The sequence below is a fragment of the Poromitra crassiceps genome (genome assembly GCF_964638095.1).
Source record: "Poromitra crassiceps genome assembly, chromosome: 17".
Lineage (NCBI taxonomy): Eukaryota > Metazoa > Chordata > Actinopteri > Beryciformes > Melamphaidae > Poromitra > Poromitra crassiceps.
In genome coordinates this window covers 13,564,574-13,590,572 of record NC_139635.1, presented here as the reverse complement: position 1 = coordinate 13,590,572, position 25,999 = coordinate 13,564,574, and the positions used below count along the sequence as shown (strand labels likewise).

Genomic DNA, 25,999 nt, shown 5'->3' with positions numbered 1-25,999 from the left:
TCAGAGATCTTTATCGCCGTTGGTGTGGTCAGCTGTGATGAATGGGCCCTCCCAGCGCGGGCTGTGCCAGTGCTTCCTCTTTATGGCCTCGCTCCAGTGTGTCCTGTAGAGGAGTAGAGATCTTTGGCAGGTTATTTGTTCAGAATAAACGGCTCATCCAATCTGCCAATGTATTCTCTGCTCCTGCTTCTACTATTGGTAATCTGAATTGTTTTCCTGTTACAATTCCAAACGGTGACAGTCTTTTTTGCTGTGGGTGTGATTCTATGCACTCCACCCATGTCCTTCCTGTCAAAATGTGTCCCTTTTTTTGAAAATTTAATGTAGTTATATGTATGACAGTATTGTTTATTACCTCCATCCTCCCACCTGTTTGATACACGGCAAAAGCCCGTGTATCAATTGAGCTCCCGTGTTATAAAGGATGGTTGGAAAGTAGGCTACTAATCTGTCACTATATTTGAAATAGACCTTCACTATTTTTTACTGTGCCATCGGTCAACCACTTCTGCTTTTCTCTCTCTGAGGCGTTGTTTTGCATCTCTCGCAATACATCTAGTGGTATTGGTTTTGGAACGCTTTCGTTCTTCTGTATTAAGATGTGGGGGCCATATTTTTTTCAGCCTCCCCCACTCATGTCCAAATATAATCATAAATGTCCTAAGGACCTCATGATAACTTTAATTTAGCCAATTCTCTCCTCACTCTTTCCATGTGAGCTCTTTCTCTTTCTTCTTTTTCTCTGGTCTTTTTCTCTTTTATTCTTTTCTCCTCTTTGTCTCGCTCATCTTTCAACTCTCTTTCTTTCTCCTCCTGGTTGCGTTGGCCGAGGCCGACGCACCTGTCTCTTCGTCAGCTGAGACCGAGACTGACGCTGCAATGGTGCTTTCATAGTTTCCTTTTTCTGCTCTCCTCTGAGCCTGTGTCAGCCATTTACCGGCTATGCCTCTTATCGTATATGTGTTCTTTCTTAACAAGTTGTTTTTTAGAACCTAACTCCTCATGTGCATGCATCACAGGTTCTTGTTGATGATTTCATTTCTCTCCTGGCCCATTGGGCTATTTCAAGAACCACAAACACCGCGCCATTCCAGGCCGCTCACCTCACCATTTTTCTCTTGTCCTAATTAATATTATTATAATAATAATAATATATATTGTTATTATTAATAATAATAACTGATTAATTGACTAGCCGTGTAGTTAGTCAATGTCTTTTAACTCTTCTACTTGATTTCATTCTATTTTTAAATGCTTTATAGCGTATATCATTTGTTTTATCGCTTCTTGTACTTTTGTGAAGCTCTTTGGTTGCGGCTCAGCCGCGTGTAAATGCACTATACAAATCAAATTGACTTGACTTGACTTAATATGGCTAAACAGGGCATTTAAGGTAGCTCATGTTAAATGGCTAATGGATTTAGCATCACACAAACTGGATCCCACAGCCTTTATAAAACACTTTGTTCACTTTGTTCACTTTGTTCAGTTTGTCAAATATCCCTTTTATCTAAGTCAATTTTTGTCATATCCAGCATTGGAGCCTTAATTTTGTCCATGTCAGAGCAATCAAGGCACTCTCGTTGCGTTGCCTTGGGGAAGCCAATGATGCCTGTCAGCAACATGCTTCCACGCTCTTATGCATTCTGTCATATAAGACTCTGTCCATTGGAGATTGGGTTTTGGACCGCTTATAGCAGCAGCGCATACAGTTTGTACGCACGTTGGCGGTGCCAAAAACACTGGATCTAATCTTTTGGAGCAGAATCCGACTGGGCGTAGTCTTGTTCCATGTTTATGTGTCAGTACTGATGTCATAAATCCCCCTTTGCCGTCTACCATTTGTATAAGGGTTTTGTCATAGTCTGGAAATGCCAAGACTTGATGAGCTAATGAGGCAGCGTTTGGTTGCTTCAAAAGCATCATTTATCTTTCCTTTCATAGTCATGTCATCGTCAGAGTAAATCAAATCTAACAGTGGTTGCGTAATTCCTCTGTACAGCGCTCTAAACGTTACGCGTTGTGGCCCCAGGCTATCTATTTTATCGTCATGATTTGTCAGGGCCTGGGGTGCGTTTATAGCGTAAAGTCATGTGTAACTCTTCTGGGCTTCTTCTTGGAAGTCTGTCGGTTTGAGCATAATAATTGCTCTGCAGTTTTAGTTGGGTCAGGTTGAGGCATGCATTCCGCTTTGTCTGTTATTACTTGCCTTGGGCCAATTGTTCTCATACCTCGTTTCACAGGCACTAAACTCATTTTTTAGTTTTCCATCACTGTCTTGTCCTAAAAGGTTGACTGGACAATTCTTTATGAGGACAAACGGTAGATATGTAATGATGCCTGTTGCGTCATCTCTAATCTTCGAGTGGTCTAGAAACGGGTCTCTGATCTCCCGCTCGTTCCATCACTGTAATTTAAACATAACTGTTACAATGTCTATCCTGGACCCTCTCCTCCTACTCCGGTATCAATACCGAGATGACCTCGCTATAAGGGCCATTTCGACCAAACGTGTCTGTACCTACGACAGTGAAACCGGCCGTATATCCGGGTTTGCAGCGGGAAATGCTCACTGCCATGGGCAGTGAAGTAGCCCTTACAACTGCCCTACGCTTCCACGCAGGGAAAACACCGTTACCTTTTTCCGTTTCGCAGGTAATGTAAATACTGTAATTTTCCATTGGTGGGGCTGAAGGGTCTACTTGGTTCACGGTCCAGGATAGGGCGATACAGGGGGGCCGACGGATAAGAGCCACCTCTACATTGACCTTAGAGGGGATATTAAAGTCGGCAGCTTTAATGCTTTTGCCGTCGGAACAATAGTGGACAGTGCTGTCTGGACACTTGTGAATGGGGAGAGGAGGGAAAGACGCCATTTTTTCGGGGCGTCTGTGGTCCACCAAACTTTTATTGTGCAATGTGCATTCTCCTCTTCAGGCGTAAATCACACAAAAATGTTATGTTAATTTGTATGTTCTGTATTTCAATCTCAAGATAATCTGAATCTAAATCTTTCATCAATAATTTGCATTATTTCTAATTCTACTGCGTCTGTCAAGATATGATGAAGCTCGGCCGATACACCAAAGAAATAGTCCCATTGATCGGGAATCTATTTGCATCCATCCCATAAGATCCATCATTCTGTCAGCGAACTCATATATCGACTGTGTATCGTAATAGCCTATAACTGTGGCATTTTCACAGTGAATAATTCCCCATTTGTGCCAAACTGCTATCGTTGTTAATAAAACTCCCAATCTTTTAATAATAATTATTAATACAGGCATATAAAGTCACTACTGAGTCTGTGTTACTCGACGTGAACTAATATAGTCTGCTCGCTTTGTTAGTCAATTTCCTATTTATCTCGTCTAATTCGATTAAACTATTGCTCAGGTCCGCTTCAGAAATGGTGACTTTCCTTTTTCATTTTTATTTTTATTTTTTAAATGTTTATTTTACTATAGGGGCGTCCCCCTTTTGACAAATAAACAAATAAACAAATAATATGTGTTTACAGTTATACACTCTTCATACACCTTGGTCTTGGTTAGAGAAGCTAATTTAAATCACTTAAATATCTCGATCACCATGTGCCTAGCACTTACTTTACAAATTAAGGTGTGTGGCTAATAACACAATTTATTTCGCTCTCTGTTATATATATAAAATGTTCCTCTATAGGTGAGGATCATTTACATTCATTTTCCCCAAATAAAATAATTTTCTTTAGGACTTTTATTCCTCATTCACCCACTTTGTGTACTTCAATTCAAGTCCACTGGTGACATTCGTCGCTCGCACATACACACTATGTTTCACTTCATAATTGTTTCTATTCATATATATATATAGCGCTTTTCAGTGTTTAAAGTAACCACTAGTCTTTTTTTCTCAGTGTTTAAGTAACCACCAGTCTGCAGTCTGCTCTCTCTTTCTAGGTGGTTTTTTATAAACCTCCTGTGCGGTGGAGTTCACCGTTCTTCTTCTCTCTTTCTAGGTGGTTTTTATAAACCTCCTGTGCGGTGGAGTTAACCGTTTCCTTACCGTGATCTGTGTTTCACTGGTTGGTCTGGATCCCGTCAATCGTCTCTGGTGAAGAAGGAAGGTTGGACATCTAAGGCACCGGCCTGGCACGAATTGTCACGTCCCAGGTCTTTGGCAGGACCGGCTGGGGTCCTGGCTGTCGACAGACTTGCGGCGTGTCCTCTCTCCTTCCCCTCCAGCGACGATATTTGGAATCCGGCTCGAAGGACCAAGTAATGATGGGTTCTGAATGGACACCCACTGATTCTTTTCAACAGACCAAGCCACCAGAGTGAATCACAGATAACAGAGACTCGAGTTTCAAAGTTTACTTGCTTGAATCAAGGAGAGTGCCTGAGCGTTGCACCGCTGCAACGGCTCCAGTCACTTCTACCTTTCTTGCTCGAAGCACTGAGCTTTTATTGAGAGACCCCAGTGGTTACACACAACATGCGGAAACTGGTTTTTTCAGTCCTTTGCTTATAGTGATGACATAGCCTTTCACACATCAGTTGACAGTTAGAACGCTTATACCCCGCGGGTGTTTGACCTGTCAAACTGCCACTTGAAAGCTGACAGTTTGAGGTCGTCTTCGCTGTACAGAGACGCTCATAAATAACCTTGTGGCCTGAGGCCGTCTGACAACTTGTTGAACTCATCAGATAGCATGTACAGCAATATCACAGGGTGTACAGTTCTATAAGGCACAGGTCACATTGCAGTATGAGCATAAGCAGTACATTAACAGATATGAAAATACGTCTTTTACTCTATCATACATACATATATATATATATATATATTAGAAATCTCACGTGCTATGCGTGCTGTATTGGCATGCGCAGCGCACAATTGCTCAACTTCGCATCACTGATGACATCACTCACTGATGACATCACAATTGCTCGAGTGACCATCACTGTAGAGCCCTGTGAGCGCCTGAAACTACGGCCCCAGCCCGGCCCGGCCCGTGACATTCAGGCCCTACCTGCTTCGAGGGCCCGAAGACAATATTACGATATAATGACACATTCAAGATTCAAGATTCAAGATTCAAGATTTAAGATTTTTATTGTCACTCCGTGGTACAAGTATCACGTGTGAAATTCTTGTGCTGTGGACTCTGTTTACAACATAGTACAAATATAACAGGGCATATGAGTGCAAAAACAACAAGAGACACAACAAGCAATAAGGCAGTAGAGTGATACGACAAGTCAGAGACAGTGGCATATTCACTGCACATGTCATGTCATGTGCATACTTTAGATGTGCTTAAACATTTTAAATTTGGCGTATTTGACGTACAGGTGCAAATAGCATATACCTAATTAAACATACAATTAAACATTAGACATACATAATGGTAGCAGCTACAGTACGGTACAGTACAGCTACTATAGAGGGACAGCTACAGTACGGTACAGTACAGCTACTACACTATTTGTGTATGTTAAGGAGTCTCGTGGCCTGCGGGAAGAAACTGTCCCTCAAGCGATTTGTGCGTGCTTTTGGGACCCTGTATCTCCTCCCTGAGGGTAACAGGGAGAACAGGCTGTTCAGGGACCTCCTGAGGCACCGCTGGTTATACAGTTCCTGCAGTTCTGGCAGCTCACATCCTGTTACGTGCTGGGCCGTGCGTCTCACTCTTCCTAGCGCCCTGCGGTCCATGGTGGTACAGTTCCCGTACCAGGTGGTGAAGCCGCCAGTCAGCAGGCTTTCAATGGTGCCTCTGTAGAAGTCTCTAAGGATTTCTGGCCTTAGCCCAAATTTCTTCAGGCGCCTGAGTCCGTGTAGTCGCTGTTGGGCCTTTTTTGACAACAGTGGCGGTGTGACCGGCCCATGTCAGGTCCTGGTGGATGTTGACTCCCAGGTTACTTGAAGCTGTCCACCCTTTCCACCACTGTGCCGTTGATGGTGATTGTGGGGTGTGCGCCCCCCCCCCCCCCCTGTAGTCTACAATGATCTCCTTGGTCTTGGAGACGTTCAGAGAGAGGTGGTTGTCCTCGCACCATTGTTCCAGGGCCCCCACCTCCTCTCTGTAGGCCGTCTCGTCGCTCTTGGAGATCAGCCCCACGACTGCTGTGTCGCAAACTTCACGATGGTGTTCGAAGATTGAGTCGCCACGCAGTCGTGGGTGTAGAGGTCGTACCAGAAGGGGCTGGAGACGCACCCCTGGGGCGCTCCTATGCTGATGGTCAGTGGGGAGGAGGTGAGGTTGCCCACTCTCACCACCTGGCGGCGATCTGTCAGGAAATCCAGGATCCAGTCACACATTGCTGTGTTTAGTCCCAGATCCTTGAGCTTGCGTACCAGCCTGGAGGGTACTATGGTGTTGAATGCTGAGCTGTAGTCCACGAACAGCATTCTCACATAGGTGTCCTTCCCCTCCAGGTGGGAGAGGGCGGTGTGGAGCATGTGTGCTACTGCATCCGCTGTGCTCCTGTTGGGGCGGTATGCAAATTGTAGCGGGTCATGGTCCGGGGGGAGTGTGGGGCGGATCTGTGATATAACCAGCTTTTCAAAGTCGTTGAGGCTGGTCACTTTCTGCTGTTTGGGGATGGGGATGATTGTCGCTGCTTTGAAGCAGGAGGGAACTTGTCGGAGGGAGAGGGACTGGTTGAAAATGTCTGTGAATACGCCTGCCAGCTGGTGGGCGCAGGCCTTGAGGACACGCCCGGGGATGCCGTCCGGGCCGGCCACCTTGCGTGGGTTGATACGCAAGAGCGACCGGCGCACCTCATCCTCAGTGATGGTGAGAGGGCGGTCTGGATCTGTGGGGGGTGGGAGGTGGGGGGTGTTGGTGGTTAGGTGGGAATGGGAGGGGGTGGGGGTGCTGAGGGGTGGGGGGGAGGAGAGGAGGAGGGGTGGAGGTGGTCGGGGGGAGGAGGGCTGTGGGGGTGGTGGGGGGACGGAGAGGAGGAGGGGTGATGGGGGGAGAGGTTGCGGGGGGGTGGAGGAGAGGAGGGGGGGAGTGGGGGTGGTGGGGGGGAGGAGAGGAGGGGGGGTGATGGAGGGGAGGAGAGGAGGAGGGGTGATGGGGGGAGAGGTGCCGGAGGGGGGGAGGTGGAGGGGGGGGGGGGGAGAGGTGGTGGAAAGGGGGGGTGAGGTGGGGGGAGAGGGGTAGGAGAGGACGAGGGGGGGGCGCTCTGGCAGAGGGGTCAAACCTAGCGTAGAACGCGTTGAGTTCATCCGGCAGGGAGGGTGATGTGTGGGGGGATTGCTGTTTCTCCCCCTTGAAGTCAGTGGCAGCATGGAGTCCTCTCCATAGATGCCTGGGGTTATTAGAGTCCAGTTTGGACTCTAGCATATTGCCATATTCTCTCCGTGCTCTTTTTATAGTGGTTCGGAGGGCATATCTTGTCTGCTTGTATTCCTCTGGTGTTCCAGAGTTGAAGGCGGTGGTCCTGGCGTGGAGGGCAGCCCGGACATCACTGTCAGTGGCGTGCCGTCCATTAGGCGAACTAGGCAAATGCTAAGGGCGCTTGAGCCGTTAGGGGTGCCAGAGAGGGTAAAATTTATTTATTTATTTATTTTTTACAAATACTTTTTCATGATAATAGGCCTACTATTATTTTATAATAGTAGACAAAAAATAAGCAGAACAACGTCTTAAGTCTTTAAATAATAGTGAATTCTGGCATTCTGGCTGCCTGGGCTGCAGAACTTTCACCATGGTCCCTAATCCATACCACCCCACCCACTGCGCGGCCGCGCCCCCTTCTACCTGCTCGGAGCTTTTTCCCAGAGTGGGGGAAGGGAGCTGGAAGGTGGGTGCTGAGGGTGCTGCAGCACCCCCTGGTGGCAAGAAATGGGATTTACAAAATTGTTGGATTTGGCTGTCTTGTGTTTATACCACCAACAGGATACATTAAAAAACAGTTTGTGCGTCCCAGCTCTAATCTTATTTCATACGCTCTCTCTTCAAAAGTGTTTGATTTTCATCATAATCTGGTTTTCCATAATAATAATAAAGTTCAGTGTTTATGCCTGTGTTGCTGTCTGTTGTAGTGTAAAACGACTAAAGGGAGAGCAGGTGCTTACATGAAAGTGAGTGAGAAAAGGAGAAGATACTGAATAATGACATCACAACAGTATAATCCTAATGTTAATTTAAAATTAAATATTCTTCTAAATATGGATGAAAGTCCAAAAAACGTAAAATTTTCTTCAGCGCTGCCCTCGTGGGCAGCACCGATAGTCCCTTCCTTACAGCACCCCCTACCTAAAAGTACTTCCAGTGCCACTGGGGGCGATTCTGAGCCTGCACTGCAGTGGTGGAATTAGCTGCGATATCATTTTTATTATATTTTCTTTGGGGGGGGGGGGGGGGGCACCAGCAAAAATCTTGCCTAGGGCACCAACTTGGTCAGGCACGCCACTGATCACTGTTAATCCAGGGTTTCTGGTTTGCCATTAGTTTCATTATTTTTTGGGGGATTATATCCTCTGTGCATTTTTTTATGAAGCCTGTTACCGTTTCTGCATATTCGTCCAGGTCTCCTGCAGCCCTGAACTCTTCCCATGCTGTTTGGTCGAAGCAGTCCCTCAGGATGTCCTCTGATTGGTCTGACCAGCAGTGGGCAGTTCGGAAGGCCGGGGGGTGTTGCTTGAGCTTTTGATGGTACCTGGGAACGAGCAGGATGGAGGCGTGGTCCGATCTGCCGAAGGGGGGGCGGGGTGTAGCCTTGTAACAGTGTCGGATGTTCGAGTAGCACTGGTCCAGTGTGCGTTTTCCCCGTGTGTGGAAATTGATGTGCTGGTGGAGTGTAGGCAATCTCTTCCTCAGGTTAACCCTGTTGAAGTCGCCTGCTAGTATCAGTGCTGTTTCAGGTTGTTTAAGCTCCTGTGCACACATCTCTCCCTCTCTCTGTTCCTCAGCTGCCCGTGTGCTGCGGTGCTGAAAAGACAGCGCCGGCGCTCTGCCTGTCCCTAGAGAACCACAGGAATCAGTCCAGAAGTATACTTCCGGGTTTGTCAGCAAAAAAGTGAATGGGTTTTAAAATGGGGATTTCACTTAAATGCATGAAATAAGGTCTGTCTGTGGTGAACAAAAGATTATGGGAATGTGAATTTGGCTTCACCATGATGATGTTCACAAACGTGAATAACTTTTATGACTTTTGGAACGTAAATGCGCTTTTTTTAACGTGATTTTTAGAAAACGCTTCAAAAGGCATACAAGTTATTCCCATTTGTGAAGATTATCATGCTGAACACAAATTTGGGTTCCCATAAAGTTTTGTTAACCACAGACACCTTTTTATATAATTATATTTTATGCATTTAAGTTTAACCCCCATTCTAAAACCCCATGGACTTTTCCACTGACGAACCAAAATGGGGCCGATTTCTGGATAAAGCCTATAAAAATACGTCATCCCTGCAGTACTCAGTGATGTCATAAATTCACTCACACACACACACAAAGTCGGCCAGTGATGATGTCATCAGTGATGTCATAAATTGTGACATCATCAGTGATGTCAGAGGCATCATTAGTGATGCACACATAGACACACACACGTGCGTGCGTGCGCACACACACTCACACACACAAGAGACAGACAGGCACACACATGCACACACAAACACAAGAGAGACACACACTGATGACATACAGGCACACACACACATGCACACACAAACACACACAAGAGACAGACACACACACACACACACACACACACACACACACACACACACACACACACACACACACACACACACACACACACACAAGAGACAGCCAGGCACACACATGCACACACAAACACACACAAGAGACAGACACACACTCTGATGACATAATCGCCATAGGTGTCACCAAGACAACAAAAGTGAAATCTTAGAGATGTAACATGTAATGTGTTGTCAAAGTGAGGTAACTCACTGGGGATCAGGGTGTTGCTGTTGAGGGGGTTGCTGATGGGTTGGCTGACCTCCTCACTGACTGGGTTCTCCACCTTACAGCTGAAAAGCGTATAGTTCAAATCCACCTATAAAATCAGTGAAATAGAATTAGCTCAAAGTTCACAAACCAATCACAGTTTAATTTGAATACTGCTCACTTGATGTCTTCACCCTTTGGTTAAAGGAGATCTGAGGCTCAGCTGCAGAGCAGTTCCCTGAAGCTGGAAGGAGTTCAGTGCCTTGCTCAAGGACACTCCAGCAGCTTAAAGCATCAAGAAACGTACAGGTTTGACTTCCGGTGTGCTGTGAACTGTGTACAGGTGTTCTGTTTCTCTCTTTGTTTTATGTTAAATGTTGTCTAATGTGTGAGCACGGAAATATGTTTATGTACAATTGGTGGATTATTTGTCCTCTGTTATGGGGACTGTGGTTGCAAGTGCAACAGACACGCTGGAATATGGATTGGCGTGTGGACACACACTGTCGAGTGAGGGATATTTGCCCTGCATGCGCTCATATACAGCAGAGAAACCTTGCTTGAAGTAAGATATTCTGCAGCTCAGGGGACTGACTGCACGGGACTGTGGTCCATGCTGACACCGGGGCTCCTATCCACATCCCACCAGAGTCGATAAGACCAGGCCGGTGAAAGAAACGAGGAAGGAGAGGCGGGGTGCGGAGACGACTGTGAGCAAGGCACACAAGGCCACCATTTCCATCTGTGATCCTCACAAACCTGCCGTCAATAAACAACAAAATTGATGAGATCCGCGCTTACGAGGTACTGTTCAGACTTCCGGGAGGCATCATTGCTGTGCTACACGGAAATTTGGTTACATTCTGCAATACCGGAATCCGCCTGTAAAATAGACAGCTTCACTTTGGTGAGAGCAGACAGAGAAATCAGCTCCTGTAAAAGCAGGGGCGGCGGGATCTGCATACAGTATATATATTAACGATCGGTGGTGCCATCAGTACACCGTGAACAGCAGGTTTTGTGATAAAGATGTTTGAGATCTTGTACCTGACTTTGAGACCCTTCTATTTGCCGAGAGAATTTGGATGCGTGCTGCTGTTTGTTATCTACACACCTCCCAGTGGCAACGCGACGCGAGCAGCAGCTACTGTTGAACACGCTGCAGCAACAACATCCAGAGCCCCAGCAATTGTGTTTGGAGACATGAACCAATGCAAACTGGACATAACAATGCCAGGATTTAAGCAGTATGAAGGTGAAACAAGGAAGAATAAACTTTTGGATAAATGCTTTGTAAATGTGGAGGAAGCATAATGATAAGACCACCAATAGCTAACTCATAATGTGGTCCATCTTGTACCAACTTATAAATCTAAACTGAAGAGCAACAAACCAGAGAGAAAAATGATCAGTGTGGTCACCTGACAGTTAGTCTCTCCCCAGACTCAAATATTACGTTGAATCGCTGCGCTCCACATACTACATAAGTGAGTCTGTGCCAGTTAACAGCCACTGCTGGTTTTTGAAGCGGATTGAAATTGAATGAGTGACAGGTCGTAGCACCGATGAGAGAGCGGTTCGAAAAATGGGCTGCGCCTCCCGTGTTGTCTGATCGCAAAGTCGTTACTGATTGGAGAGGACTGAATCCACCACTGGCATATCACTGGCCAAGTGAACGGTTCCCTCCCATAACCAGCCCTCTGAGGGAAAGTGTCCCAGACCCAGAGAGAGCTCTGCAGCATGCGGTAACGTAGTGTATCAGTGTAAGAACTCTCATGGGTCTGGCGTTGAGACTACCTGACAGTATATAATGTAGAAGAAATTAAGGCATGCTTTGGCTGTACTATGTGGGAGGAGTTTCATCATGACTCCTTGGATGAGACATCTACAGTAACAACAGACTACATAGACTTTTGTGTACAGTCAGTGATACCAACAAAGGAGATAAAAGATATCCAAATAACAAGATGTACATAACTAATGAATGATGAACAATGAAAATTGCCTTCAGGAACAAGGACATAGGAGAATTAAAGCGTGTAGAAAAAAAAAGAAAAACCCATTTTTATCCCCCTTAGTGATAATTTACTTTTATTTATCCTGGTTGCTACTCCACCCACTGCCGATCTGGGGAGAGCCGAAACTTGCTCCATGCTTCCTCCGAGACATGGGCAGTTAGCCAGCCGCTTCTTTTCACCTGACAGGGGAAGCTTCACTGGTAGGACATAGCACGTGGGAGGTTCATGCTATTCCAACCAGTTCCCCTCCCTCCGAACAGGCCCCTTAACGACCAGAGGAGGAACCACATTAGCAACCAGGATATTGCATGTTTTGGTGAAGGGGTTCCTATATAAAGGAAACCCCCGGGAGGCACGGGGAGAACATGCAAACTCCACACAGAAAGGCCCTTTTGACGACCCCACCCGGGCGGTGGGCACTCGAGGACATGCGGACGGGCACGCATTCCTTCAGCGTTCACAGCGTCCCAGGTGAGAATCGAACCCAGGACCTTCGAGCTGTGAGGCGACAGCGCTTACCACTGCACCACCGTACCCCCCTATAGAAAAAGATTTAAAGGGGAAACTGCAAGATGCAAAGAGGGCACATAAGCTACAACTAGAAAAAAAATGTAAAAGCAAAAATACCAAACAGTTATGGGACACCATGAAAAGCATGACTGGACTGTCAACCACCCGGAAAGCATTGGTGGCAGAAAATGAGGCCGATTTTGAGATTTTCAGTTGAACAGTTTCTTTGCTAGGTTTGATGAAGGGAACAATTCAGATCATGCTGGGAATATCATCAGCTCAGTCCTACCTGTGCAGTCTGATATAATTGATGTTTCTGTTGAGCAGGTGAGGAACACATTTAGACATTTGAATCAGAGGAAAGCCACAGGACCAGATCATCTCAGTGCCTTTATTCAGATTTTTTTTGCAGCTGAGCTTGCACCCGTGTGGCAGCCTATTCTTCAGTGTTCCATGGACACTCATATAATTCCTACAAAGTGGAAGACTTCACATATAACACCTCTTCCAAAGAAGAAAACGTGTCCTGGTGATTATCGTCCTGTGGCTTTAACTCCTATTGTTATGAAAGCCTTGGATTTTTTTGTTGAAAATGAAAACCACGAGCTAGTGTAATGATGAATATGTGAGGCAAGCTGAACAAATTATTCTGGTTTATTCCTGTAAAGTAATGCATTACTTCGTTTAGTCCCCTGATATTACAAGTGGACATTAACTAACTCACACATGGACAGGAAGAGAGTTGGACCAACACTTCGTCACCATTGTACCTTTGTAATGATTTGCTCTCTGGGTGAGTCAATCTTCTTCGTGTCGTCTTTCAACCAGGTGTAACTGACTGGTTCAGCATCGGTGATGATTGCGTTACACCAGAGAGCACAGGAGGACAAATCAGGTTCACACTTTGTAGAGATGGTGGGTTTAGAGACAGGAGCTGTTGTTGATGGAGAGAAGAGGAGAAAAAGGCCATTGCAGTCAGGATCAATCACATGCACCTTTTTTTTCTTGATTTCTCCGTCTCAATGCAAACAGCTAGAAAGAGAGACAGACAGTGAGACTCACAGACTGTTTTTCCACATAAGCCTAATGTGCACTTGACATGAACAAACTTGTAACATTCCGTCACATGAAGGGGGGATTTGGGCACAACAATGTTAAAACAATACAGTGGTTTGACATCAGGGACCCAGGCCTGTTTCCGAGCAGGCAGGTTCAGAGGGGGGTGCTAGGGGTGCCCGAGCACCTGCCCGTTTTCCCCTGATGCCAAAAGTGCCCTTTTTGGGAGGGGGGATTTATTTTTATTTGTATACATTTTTGACAGTCATTTTTGACCTGCACCCTTCAAGAAGGACTTAATAAATAACAATTTATCAATAAATTAAATGTCCGGACAGTTTACACTTGTTGACCTTTCAACCGGAAGTTAAGTAATCGTTTTGTCCCAGGATGGTGAAGTCATGACCCGCCCTTCTCTGCCTCTGATTGGCCTACCGTCAAACATTGTGGATCCAATCACATTCGCTTGGCTATCCTATCCTGCGTCTCTCCTTGTCTCCTGCGCCAATCAGAGGCAAAGATGGGCGGGTCATGCCTTCGCCATCCTGCCCACTGCACAGCTGCCGAGCTCTGACTGACTGGCGGGACAGCAACAGTGAAACCCGCACGGCCCTGTTTCCGAGCACACTTGACCCCAGTATGACCCCAAACTCTGGTTCGTTTGATTAGTGTGAACATTGCGTTCTGTTCCCACATCCAATTAAAAAGGTGGTCTGCGGAACGGTTCAGGCGTGCCCGAACAGAACGCATGTGAACACAACTGTACCAAAACATGAAGTGGACTGCTATTTATTTACAGTGTGATGAGCAGTTACCTATGGTCTGGACTTTTATGACCTTAACTCATTGAGTGCCAGCCACTTTTGGAGAACGGACGCTCCCAGTGCCAGAGTTTTCAGAGCGTTTTCAGTGATTTCTCGAGGCCCACAGAATATTGTGTGATATTACTATGTAAACACCGAACACGCAAAAAGAACAAGGAGACTCTATTGTATCATCAGCAAAAAAAAGTTTATTGATACCATTTTCCGTTCTTTAGTTATGAGCCGGAGAAGATAGGTTGTTTTCAGCGTTTTCAGGCATTTCAAATTATAAGCTGAGATATTCAGCCTTTTGTGAAATGCAGCATTTCAAGCACATTCACTGACTCTAGATAATATTTTCTGATGTAGTGATGTGGTGTAGTTGTGTCCTGCCCTGCGTGCCCTGCCCTGCGTGCCTCCCAGGCAGCGCAACATGGAGAAGCCACACGCGGACTGCAGTGAAAGGTTTGGCTTTTGAGTGTCGGCTGCTGCTTTTCTAGCGGCTAATCATGTGGAGAAACTATGCTGACAGACAGACAGAGGCGGAAGGGTTCAGTTGTGTGCGCGGATTGACTGTGTTCGCACGCACCGTCAGTTGCAGCCAGAACAATCTACATGGCTCTGGACTGCAGCATGAGCGGGTTCTCTTTGATCACGGCTATTTCAAGCTGTGTATTCCTGACATTTCTGTAATCTGGAGAGCACTGTCGCCACCTAAGGGTTCTGTAAAATAGGTTATAGACCTCCAATAGCTACAATAGTTGTACAGGAAATGCGGAAGGCTTTGATCGACATCCCACCGTCAAAAAACGCATTGGACGTCGAAAGACGTCCGTGGCACTCTACGTCACTATTTAATTGGACGTCGAAAGACGTCCATGGCACTCAATGAGTTAAGAAGTAAATACGAGTTTGTGTATTGTTTTCTACTGTGACTAACATAACTGTTATAATGTAAAAGCAAGTTGTGTTGATGTTAGCATTAGCTTTGCTTTCACACTGTTAGCTTTGCATTTTAAGTACCGTAAATTCCGGACTATAAGGCGCACCGGTGTATAAGCCGCACCTGCAGAGTTGACTGTTTTTTACATATATAAGCCGCACCGGTCTATAAGCCGCGGGTGTTTTGATGTTTAATTACCATATGTAAGGGTTCGTGCACAGAGGGGATTGTCGGAAAAGCGATGGCTGTTTGGGGAAGCTCCCATTTATTAACATTTCAACAAAACAAGTTGCATATTTGCATAACGTATTCAAGTGTTACCATTTAGTGCGATAGTAGCTACAGAACATGTACTGTGCTGTGTAAATTTAGGGGTCCTTGGCATGAAAAAGGTTGAAAACCACTGATCTACATTATAGCCTACAGTAGTACCATAACAAAAAACAAAGCTTACAGCGCTTGACGAGGCAATATCAATGGCTAAATTAAATGTGTTTTTTTTAAAGTGCAAAATAAAGTGCCTGTAACACGACAGTAAGCGCGTAAGCCTAAAGTTGCAGTAACACGGCTGCTTAAAATATACGGTAATCAGCCTACCAGAAAAGTCATTAATCCTCGTCTTCATCTTTTAGGCTAAGGTGCAGTACACGGCTGTAACCAGAAAAGTCAAGTCATTAATCCTCATCTTCGTCTTCTTCCTGCGTACTAAAACCACCAAAGTCCTCATCTTCAGTGTCGGAAACGAACAGGCTCAGGGTGGCTTCGTCAGCCACTCTCCTCTCTCCTTCGTTGTCGCTCTCAAAACCAACGAACTCCTCTTCGTCACTGTCGGAATCGAACAGCCTCTGAAGGCCCTCAGCTGGCGGCGTCCTCCTCTTCATCACGCAGCAGTCCAGCCTTTCGGAACCCGTTGGTGATCGTGGATGTTTTGACACTCCTCCACGCTGTCAGGATCCACTGGCAAACTTGAGCCTTCAGTCGGATCTGAACGGCACCTCGGCCGTCTGCTCTCTGTGTCAACACCCTGATGCCAAGGTTACGTGCTGCTGCTCGATTTCCTTCTTTCCTTCTTCTTCTCGCCGCCATCGTCGTAACACAGCCAGTTCTCCATCTTTTGAAGCATGATGTTAGATTACAACGAGCTAGTTGTGTGGCTTAGCCTTCCAAAATGTTGCTGTTAGTTTTTTAGAATGTAATACATAGAATTGGGAATGTTACATTCAATTTCATTCAGACTGTCTTTCAGGCTCAATCGCTGCCTTTTTCCCCCCGGAGCGAGGGAGGAGGGAGGGTGTTTTACCGTAGTGGCTGAGAGAGAGTAGTGGCACAGTGCTCCAATCAGGTCGCGAGGCACATTTTTTGCAACATCATCCAATCAGGGTCTCGCTCTCGTAATGTCTGTCTTGCTCTCGTTCTGCCTCATACCAACATCCATAGATTTTGGAGGTTCCCGAGTGGCCGTTTGCTGAAAAAATCCATAGATAAGCCGCACCGTTATATAAGCCGCAGGGGCCAAAAAAGGCCAAAAAACGGGAAAAAAGCCGCGGCTTATAGTCCGGAATTTACGGTAGTTAAGACAAACTATTGCTAGATTATGGAAATATAGTATGGACATAACATGTTAATGTTAGCCGATATCACACTGAATTGTCAACTCTTAAGCAGTCAAGTCGGTGAAAATGTTCAACTCAAGTGAACGGGCGATGAGGTGAAGATTCCGTCATTTACGCAGCAAAAAAACTCGTCTCTCGCCTCATGGGGCGAAATCTCATACTCGTCCATTTGCATTGACTTTCTATGTAATCTGGTCACACGAATATGTGAAAATCTGGCCGGTGTCAGTAATGTCTAGCAAACTTATTATACTAATGCTAACGGCTATTCACTCAATGCTACTCACTATTAGCAACACAAATCACTTTTACACTATAGCGGAATACTCGTCCCTGTGTGACTGGCCATGTAGTCAGGCCTCGCTCACAGAGTTGGCATGCAGCCTCTCCTCTCTCCCCCCAGAGAGGTTTCATAGTCCTCTTCAGTGGCTGATTACAACTCAGCTCACCTGTGTGCAGCTCCACTCTGGAACAATCCATGGTGCTGAACCAGTGTTGATGCATTTTGGCCACTAATTAGCAATTTCTTCCCATTTAGTCATCCCTAATTAGCGACTTCAAGAATCTGTCTCTGTAAGGTCACCCTAACGATGCTCTTTACACTTCAGCCTGATCGCATGTAAAATGGCAGAGCTGTGGGTAAACACTATTTTGCTCACACACACACACACACACACACACACACACACACACACACACACACACACACACACACACTTTGCATTCTTATTATAGGTTAACACATTCACTGCCAACAGTTTTTTTTTTTACTGTAGGTAGCTTCTGCCAAGTTTTTTTTTTTTAGGATTCTGGCTCATCTTTCAAGAGCCGAGGATTATTTTCTATAGGACTTTGTGAACAAAAAATATCTCAAAATGAACTAATAGAATGTGTGCTTTCTCTGTCTAAAAGAGTTAGTTTGTAGAGTTAGTATGTAGGCATTAGCAGTTGAATACAGCATGGTTTCAGCGTCTGAAAATTTAAGCTGAGATAAATGCCTTTTTGTGAAATTCGATAGAACAGTCACTTTAACCATTTATTTTTGGCATCAGTAAGACGTCAGACATCTAAACAATAGTTCTGAACAGTAATTTCCTCCATAACAGCACCCTCACCCCCCTCTCCTTCAAACTCCTCCCTCCGTGTGTGTTCTCCTCCTCCCTCCGTGGCTGCAGCGGATGTGTCACAAGCGAGTTTCTGCTGCCTGTCTGCTGCCTGGCGGCCCCTCGTCGGGCCGCGGGCGAGTCTGGATGGGGCTCGCTCGTTTCTTGGGGTTTTGGTTGAGAGCTTTGATGAACCTTTGTGCGATTCTGGGCTTTATGCTGCATGTTTCAAAGTGTGTTGCACCCAGTCTATTTTTGGAACCCCCCACCGTTGTGCGCCACCGTTGTGCGTCAGCGCGAAAGCGTTTTCGCCAAACCATTCTACAGTATGAGAATGGTTTCCTCACGCTTTTCCCTGCAGTTTTGGCTCGGCTTTCGCTAGTCTGGAGAGCACTGTCGCCACTTAGTGGGTCGGTGGAATGGGTTGTACACGTTCGGTGGCTCCCATATTTTTATAGGAGATGTAAAAGGGTTTGATCCACGTCCCACCGTCAATTTTTTTTTTTTTTTTTTTTGACGAGATAACTGTCCACGGCAGTCAACCGTTGGATTTTTTTTGACGAGTTATCTCGTCCACGGCAGTGAACGTGTTAAGTTCGTCACAGAATAGAAAACACTACACAAACCCGTATTTACCTCTTGTACATCACAAAAGTCCAACCATAGATTAATCTATACAGCTTGTCCACTTGGCAAGTGTACCTAAGGGGGTGGCCACACATGCTCCGTGGTGTCTGTCCGTCTGCATTCATTTCTCTGTTCACTTCCATGATGAAGCGTACGTATCCAGCAAATTTGCATACGTTTTGATGGACAGAAAAGTTCAAGAGGGCTGAACTTTTTCTGCATGCATGTATCGGATGGACGGATAGTCGCCATCCGTTTAGCCAATCAGAGTCGAGGAGGCGTTCTCAGAGTGGAAATGGCTGAGCGGTGCAGCTCTATAACTTAATGTTATTTTACTGTTATATAAACAACTAGCCAACAGATATCAAAGCCGGTGGGCTTCATGGAAACAGCATGACTCGAACTGGCCGACCATTACATCAATCTGGTCATTCAGTGGTGTTTTATTGCTACATAAGTAACGTAGCGCACAGAGCAAACAGCTACCTAACGCCAGATTTATTCTTCTGTCGGTTCATAGACGGCTCACTGACACCTTCAAGGTGCTTACCGCCACCTGCTGTACAAGTAGGTTACTTGTATGCAATGGACATACATCTATCCATTTTATAATTCTGGCCATTTTCTGACTGATCAGTTTGGCCACACCTTAAATCTTCTTCTTCTTTGCGTTTATTGTCGGATCACAAACCAACGCGGTGCATCTTTACTCCCTTTTACACAGCCTGTGAAAGCCGTGATCGTTGTGGGATTATTACGCCTCGCCTCCTGTGTAAAAGTCACAGGGACGGAATAGTGAGTCATTTTGTTACGCCTTTCCTTCCTCTAATGGAGGTAGTATCAGCCCCGAATCGATGGCTGTTTAAAAGGGTACGCTGTGGGAAGACGGGGATCTCTCATTCATTCTCATTCATAAAAAAATGACAGGAGGACTGAGAAAACCACCTCCAGATTGAAGTTCTACTAAGTTAACCAAAGGATATATTGCGTGTATTTAAGAGCCACTTGAAACCATTAATTACGTTCTTCATAATCTTCAATATTCACAACATCTTGCACTGTTTATGAACATTGCACATCAGAAAACTACAACTCACCCCAGCGTGTTCAGGCTAACTATAGTCCATTTAACTGTAGGAAGCCTTTGCGTTCAACAAAGTTGAGTGGAAGCCCCTTGCGCAGTCATTCATTGTCATATGAGCTGCGTTATCTTGAGTGGCTAACACGTTAGCTTGTCTGGCTAAAACACATTTGCAATGCTATAGCACCAGGTCCTGGCATGCACATGCCTGTGGACGCCAGGACGCCTGTCGAGTTGTTAACGTTATATGCGTTTTATCTGACACAGCCTACACACAACCATATTTTCATTTACTGGATCAAAATAATGGGGGTCAGTTGTTACGGTTTTTGACCACTCAGGGATTGATGAAAATGTACAGAATTCATGCATTTTTCGTTGATTGGCAAGCAATTAGGTTCTGGAAATTGTTCAAAACCCTCCTTATTGTCAATATACCTAGGAAGGGCATACATCCCATGAATGCCCGAGGTACTCTAGTTTGTAGTTATAGTTTCATGAGGCTGTGATTCTCCTAGAAGTCACAATAGGTCTATGGAGACTAACATCATCACACATGAATACAATCGAATCCACAAGAGTCTCCGCTTTCCAGTCATACCTAAATTATGCAATTCCAAGACGGTTTAGAGACCCCAGTATGCAGAAATATTAAAATAGAAAAATATAATTTATACTGCATGCAAAAAAACTGCATGCTTTTTAAATGGGAGACTCGTGGGTACCCATGGAACCATTCTCATTCAGATATCTTGAGGTGAGAGGTCAAAGCGAGGTTTCCCTTGCCAAAATCTTGACTAACTTTGGAGCACGATTTCAAGATTTCAAGATTATTTTAATTTGTCCCGAGGGAAATTTGTCTTGGACATACAGATTTAGTCCCCTTCCCGACAAGCTAGCATGACAGGGTGCCAGGGTGACAGGGTGAATGGATGCCTTATTCAGTGATTCCCAAACTAGTGGGCTGTGGAGGTACTGCAGGTGGGCCGCAAGTGGTCTGCCAACACAACTGATTTTCGCGGGCAATCAAATGGCTGTAGCAGGGTCATTTTTAAAGCTACAGTGAAGATCCTGTTATCAGAAGAAACTAGAAGACCTAAGGCATCCATTGGTCCATAACATGCTTGCTACCAATAGTAGGTTAAACTTGACCTCTCAGCTCAGTTTATCTGAATGAAAATTGGTTCAATGGGTACCCACAAGTCTGCCCTTTACAGATAAGAAGCATTTTTCACAGCCTAAATAGCATTAATAGCTTGTGGATTGATTTCTTCTGTTGTTGCTCATCACATTTTGTTTCAACAAATGTGTTATGCATGCAAATATTGTTGAGGAGTGAGGGAGACAAAATGTTTGGCAATCTGGCTTTTGGGTATTTTGCCTCAATTTTTGTATGTGGATGGATTATTAATTTCCCTTATGACCAAGTTCACATGCTCTGTTAATGAAATAAAAATATATAGGGAAATACATCATCTGCTGATCAGAGTTGTGATTCAAGGGTTGGGTGGGCCCTGGAAGATTTTCAGATTTCAAAGTGTGCCATGGCATTCTTAAGTTTGAGAATCCCTGCCTTAGGTCTTTTAGTTTCATATGATACCAGTTTTCTTACACTATCTTTAAAAGTGAACCTGCTACACCCACTGAAAGACAGTAATGTCGGCTGACATCCACGATTTTTGCTGTTAAAATGGTTGTCCCTATGGAAATTTCACCATTGCTCTTGGTTAAAACCAAGTGGTGAATTCAGGGGAAAACAAGACACAAGTCCACATCACCCACTTAAAAATCAAGTCAAACTGCCAAAATAAAACACTTACAGATGACTTTGAGTTGAATCTGTCTGTCCACGTTGACGTTGTTGATCTGTGCTGTGTACAATCCACTGTCTCCTCTGGTCAATCCTCTGATCATCATCTCTCCAGTTGAAGTGTTCAGGTCACCACGATCTTCAAATATGCAATAACATAGTTAGGGGTAGCTAGCTATTTCTGTATTTTTCAACCTGCATCATACATCCCTTTTTTCATATTTGTTTATGTATAACTAAGTCATGTGAGCAGACATTTTTGAAATTGGTGCAGTATTGACCTAGATCGCTTTTCCCACAAGATAATGTTCACAAAAAATGAGTAGTACTTTCATGAGATGAAGTATTTTCTTAAAAAATGCATTTATGCATCAAAGGTCATAAAAGTGGTCCTTATTTGTAAAGATTATCTTGCTGAACACAAACTTCACTGTTTCATACACTTTTCTTAACCACAGATGTGAAGTTCACACCATACGCCGAATCAACGCTCAACCTAAACTGAACCCACAAGTTTAATTTAGAAAAACAGGCGAAGCCGTTCACATCAGCCGCGCGCGTGCCTTGCTCAAGCCTTGCTCATGCAATCGTTCAGAATTCAGTCCTATTTTCCAAGCGTAATTCGCCATTCACACCATACGCCGAAGCAACGCTCAACCTAAGCTCAATCTACGCTGAACCCACAAGTTTCATTTAGGCATCCTTGTTAACAGGTGAAGCTGTTCACACCACCCGCGCACGCGCCACGCTTGGAAAATAGGATTGAATCCTGAACGATTGCGTGAGCAAGGCGTGAGCAACACTTGAGCATGGCATGAGTGTGACATGCGTGTGGCTGGTGTGAACGGCTTCGCCTGTTAACAAGGACACCTAAATGAAACTTGTGGGTTCAGCATAGGTTGAGCTTACGTTGAGCGTTTACCGACCCCCCCCCCCCCCTTCCTTGATGGAACGGATGGACGTGAGGTCACAGTGACCTTGAACTTTGACCACCAAAATCCACTCAGTTCCTCCTTGATTCCAAGAGGATGTTTGAGCCAAATTGGAAGAAATTCCGTCAAGGCGTTCCTGAGATATTGCATTAACGAGCAAGGAATGGATGTACATACAGACAGACGTACGTACAACCTGAAAACATCATGCATCCGGCCATGGCCATCACCGGCGCAGTCATAAAAACCACAGCACCATTCAGCATACATCTGAGAGAACAACTTGTCCCTCCCTCCCCCTGTTAAATCTGAGCTTAACTCACCCTGTGTCTCAGTTTACCTTTGAATTGACGGTAGGAATCTATCGGGTGATTCAGCCCATTCCACTGCATGGCGATGCCAGTTCCATGGTGCCACTCTACGGCCGTAATGGAGCTACTCACAGAGGACAAGTCTGGCTTGAGGACAACACTGCCCCCTAGTTTCCCATAGAGTGTTTTTTCTGCAAAGACAAAAAGATTGTAAGCTGTGACATTTTAAAGAGCGTGTGCTTTGGCAGTGTCAGAGGGGGCGGAGCAGCAACGCTTCAGCTAAACATCTAACCTGCTTTGAGACTTAAAGGCATGTCTTGATGTTTTGACTGTATTCTGATATTTGTCTTTGTCGGCCTGTTGTGACATAAACTGAGGAACAGTTCCATCAGTTGTCCTTTAGTGATCCTAAAAATGGCTTGTTACTGTAGCATGACCATTGTTCCTCCTTGATACTGAAACACTGTCTTATTCAGGGTTAAAGTCGAGCTGAACCCAAAAATGACTTTTCTTTTCTTTTAGTTCAAATACCTGGGTATTCAGTGCACCTATTTAATAATGTATGCCAAAAAAAATCACAAAAATCTAATTTCTTTAGTTTTTCACACTTTTTCACATCAAAAGTTAATTTTTCAAGATTTCATTCATAACAGTAATCTACAGTTTGCTGACGTCACCTAGTACTATCAAATGTCTACCCCATTTCAACCAATCATATCATGACATGCAGCTGTCAATCAAATCTTCATTTCAGGATCATTTTCTCTTCCAAATGAAGGAGAAAATGGCACCTAGTGCCTGTCATCTGGCAGAATTTCTATCCCATAAACTAACTACTAACTTGGCCAATTGTATGTAACATACAAAATAAAGCAAACGGTAATGTCTAAAAATGCAAAGAAATGTAACTGGCTCGTTAAGGCCAAAGCCCAATCCAGTCCCCAGATAAAATCATCGACATGCTACTATGACCCGCCTCTCAACCTGTCATCTCAGACAAGTTATGCTTTCAGTCTGAAACGGACTCCGACCCACGCGCCACTTGGCACTTGGTTGGGTTCATTTCGACTTTAAAACCTTCTTTTTACCTAGTGACATTAAACAGGGTGACTTGCATTGGAAAAGCGAACTCATCTAAACTCACAGGAGATATTCCAAGGTATTCTAATAACAATTTCTTCTTAAAACGTTTTGAGGTGTCTACTCTTTTCTGTTCTGTTCCATTGCATTATGCTCAAATGTTTTCCATTTTATTCTATTTTCCAGTGAGTTATTGTCCTTTACAGTGTTTGACTATTGAATGAAGTCGTGCTGTAGACCACTTCATCTCTGGTCTGAGCCCTACATCTCTGGTCTGAGCCCTACAGTAGGCTACCTGCTGCTTTAGTGCCGTAGGACTTCTGGCTGCAGCAGCAACAGGGAAATGAACAATTATTAGGCTACACTGCCACACTATATATTGCATTCACGGGGGGGGACAGCATTTTTTTTTAACTAATGACTTCCTCTCTCATAATTCTGAGATAATAAATACTAAATAAAAAATAAATACTAAATAATGAGGATGTGTGCCTGTCGAGGTAGCCTGGCTAAACCCAGCCCCCACGTGACCTGCTCTCAGACAGACCCTGCTCACTAGTGACTGAGAGCAGGTCTGAGAACAGGTCACGTGGCAGCTGGGTTTACCCAGGCTACTGTCGAGGTACCATTTCATGTGCACACTGGTGGTCTATGAGTGTGAGTGTCACTTTAACAGCATGCATGATTTTAGTTCAACTGTGTGAGAAGTGTCTGACTGTGTCTTGAGTCACATGGACCCAGCTTGAACACATTTCATATGCAGAACCTGGAACAGCCTCAAATATGACTATCCTTTTGGAACATTATTTGGTTGCAGTAACAGATTAAGTCACTGGGTGGCGGCAGTGCTCCTTGTTTATACTGAGCAAGTTGCAACAGGTTGAGCCACTCTCAGTTTGTCTCTTGACAAACAGCTCTTCTCTTCAGTAACAACTTGGTACGTGTTAAACTACATACATCTATTTAGAGAGATTGTAGTGCAGTAGAGACCAGGCACTACTGTATATGCGTGGTGGCCTGCTGCAGAAACCCTTCACATGTCGCTGCTACACATTGTTAGTAATGAACCAAAAAAAACACATTGAAAATGAGTTTTGCAGGTATTTTGAGATTTTGAGTGATTTGGTTACTTTCATCTGCGTAGTTAGTTCATCATGGTGAATCATTATTTTCATAAAACAAAAGGGAAAGTATTTATTGTTATGGTTTTGGTGGAATGCCACTAGAAAATACAATGTTGTGGAATGTTTAAAGCCATTGTTCTAAACCTAAACCTAACCTCTCCCACCCCCCACGCCTAAACCTAACCTCTCACGCCTAAACCTAACCTCCCCCAGACCCTAACCCTAACCTCTCCCACCCCCCACGCCTAAACGTAACCTCTCATGCCTAAACCTAACCTCCCCCAAACCCTAACCCTAACCTCTCCCACCCCCCACGCCTAAACCTAACGTCGGCATTGCAGGCTGTCGGCACTGTGGGTGGTCGGCATAGACACCAGGTTAAAATGCTCATAACTTTTGATCTGAGAAAGCTATCACGGTTGTTCCAAAAGTTATATATATAGGGGAGAGTTCCTGATTTACGGAAATGTCAAAAGATGAAAATGTCAAATTCCCACATGTGAAGGGTTTTTGCAGGTCACCACACATATTGGCTCAACTGATCCTGGAGAAATAACACAATGCCAAGGCCTCAACCCTGAAGTCCTGAGGTGGCAGCACAAAGTCTATAAACTATGACAATATGACTCAAGTCTGCAAATGTCTCAAACCAAAACAGAAATAAAACTTTATCAAATTAAATAGCATGTCATGTTGGTCTTTACTGAAATCATCCCCACCACCAAGATTACCAAGATCATTATGTCAGAATTATGAGATAATTATTTCAGAATTATAATTAATTTGCAGAATTATGAGATAATTGTAGTAATTCTGAAATAATATTTTTAGAATCATGAGATCTATTCGCAGGAGTCATTAATGGAAAAAAAAGCTTGAAAACGGCAGATTTATTACCCAGTTAATTCAATACGCTTCTGTTTAGTTTATACACTTTATGTAAAATAAATAAATATTATAAATACAATCCTGTAAAATGAATCCAAACTCACGGGACTTTGCGCTCTCTGCAGGCAGCAGGCAGGCCCACATCAACCAAGACAGAATCACAGAAGGCGACATCCTCTTC

The 25,999-nt window shown here is 44.7% G+C and overlaps 1 protein-coding gene across 1 annotated transcript; it reads right to left on the bottom strand.

Annotated features, from left to right (window-relative positions):
* LOC310792210 (hepatic and glial cell adhesion molecule-like) lies at window positions 1–25,999 on the bottom strand (the record flags this gene model as incomplete). Its single annotated transcript, XM_083653938.1, has 7 exons — window positions 25,923–25,999; window positions 22,756–22,917; window positions 21,494–21,622; window positions 13,218–13,381; window positions 9,923–10,028; window positions 8,886–8,961; window positions 1–103 (listed from the first exon to the last, which is right to left on the bottom strand). Exons 1-7 carry the CDS (start codon window positions 25,990–25,992, stop codon window positions 1–3), a joined length of 810 nt encoding a protein of 269 aa, XP_083510064.1. The 5' UTR covers window positions 25,993–25,999.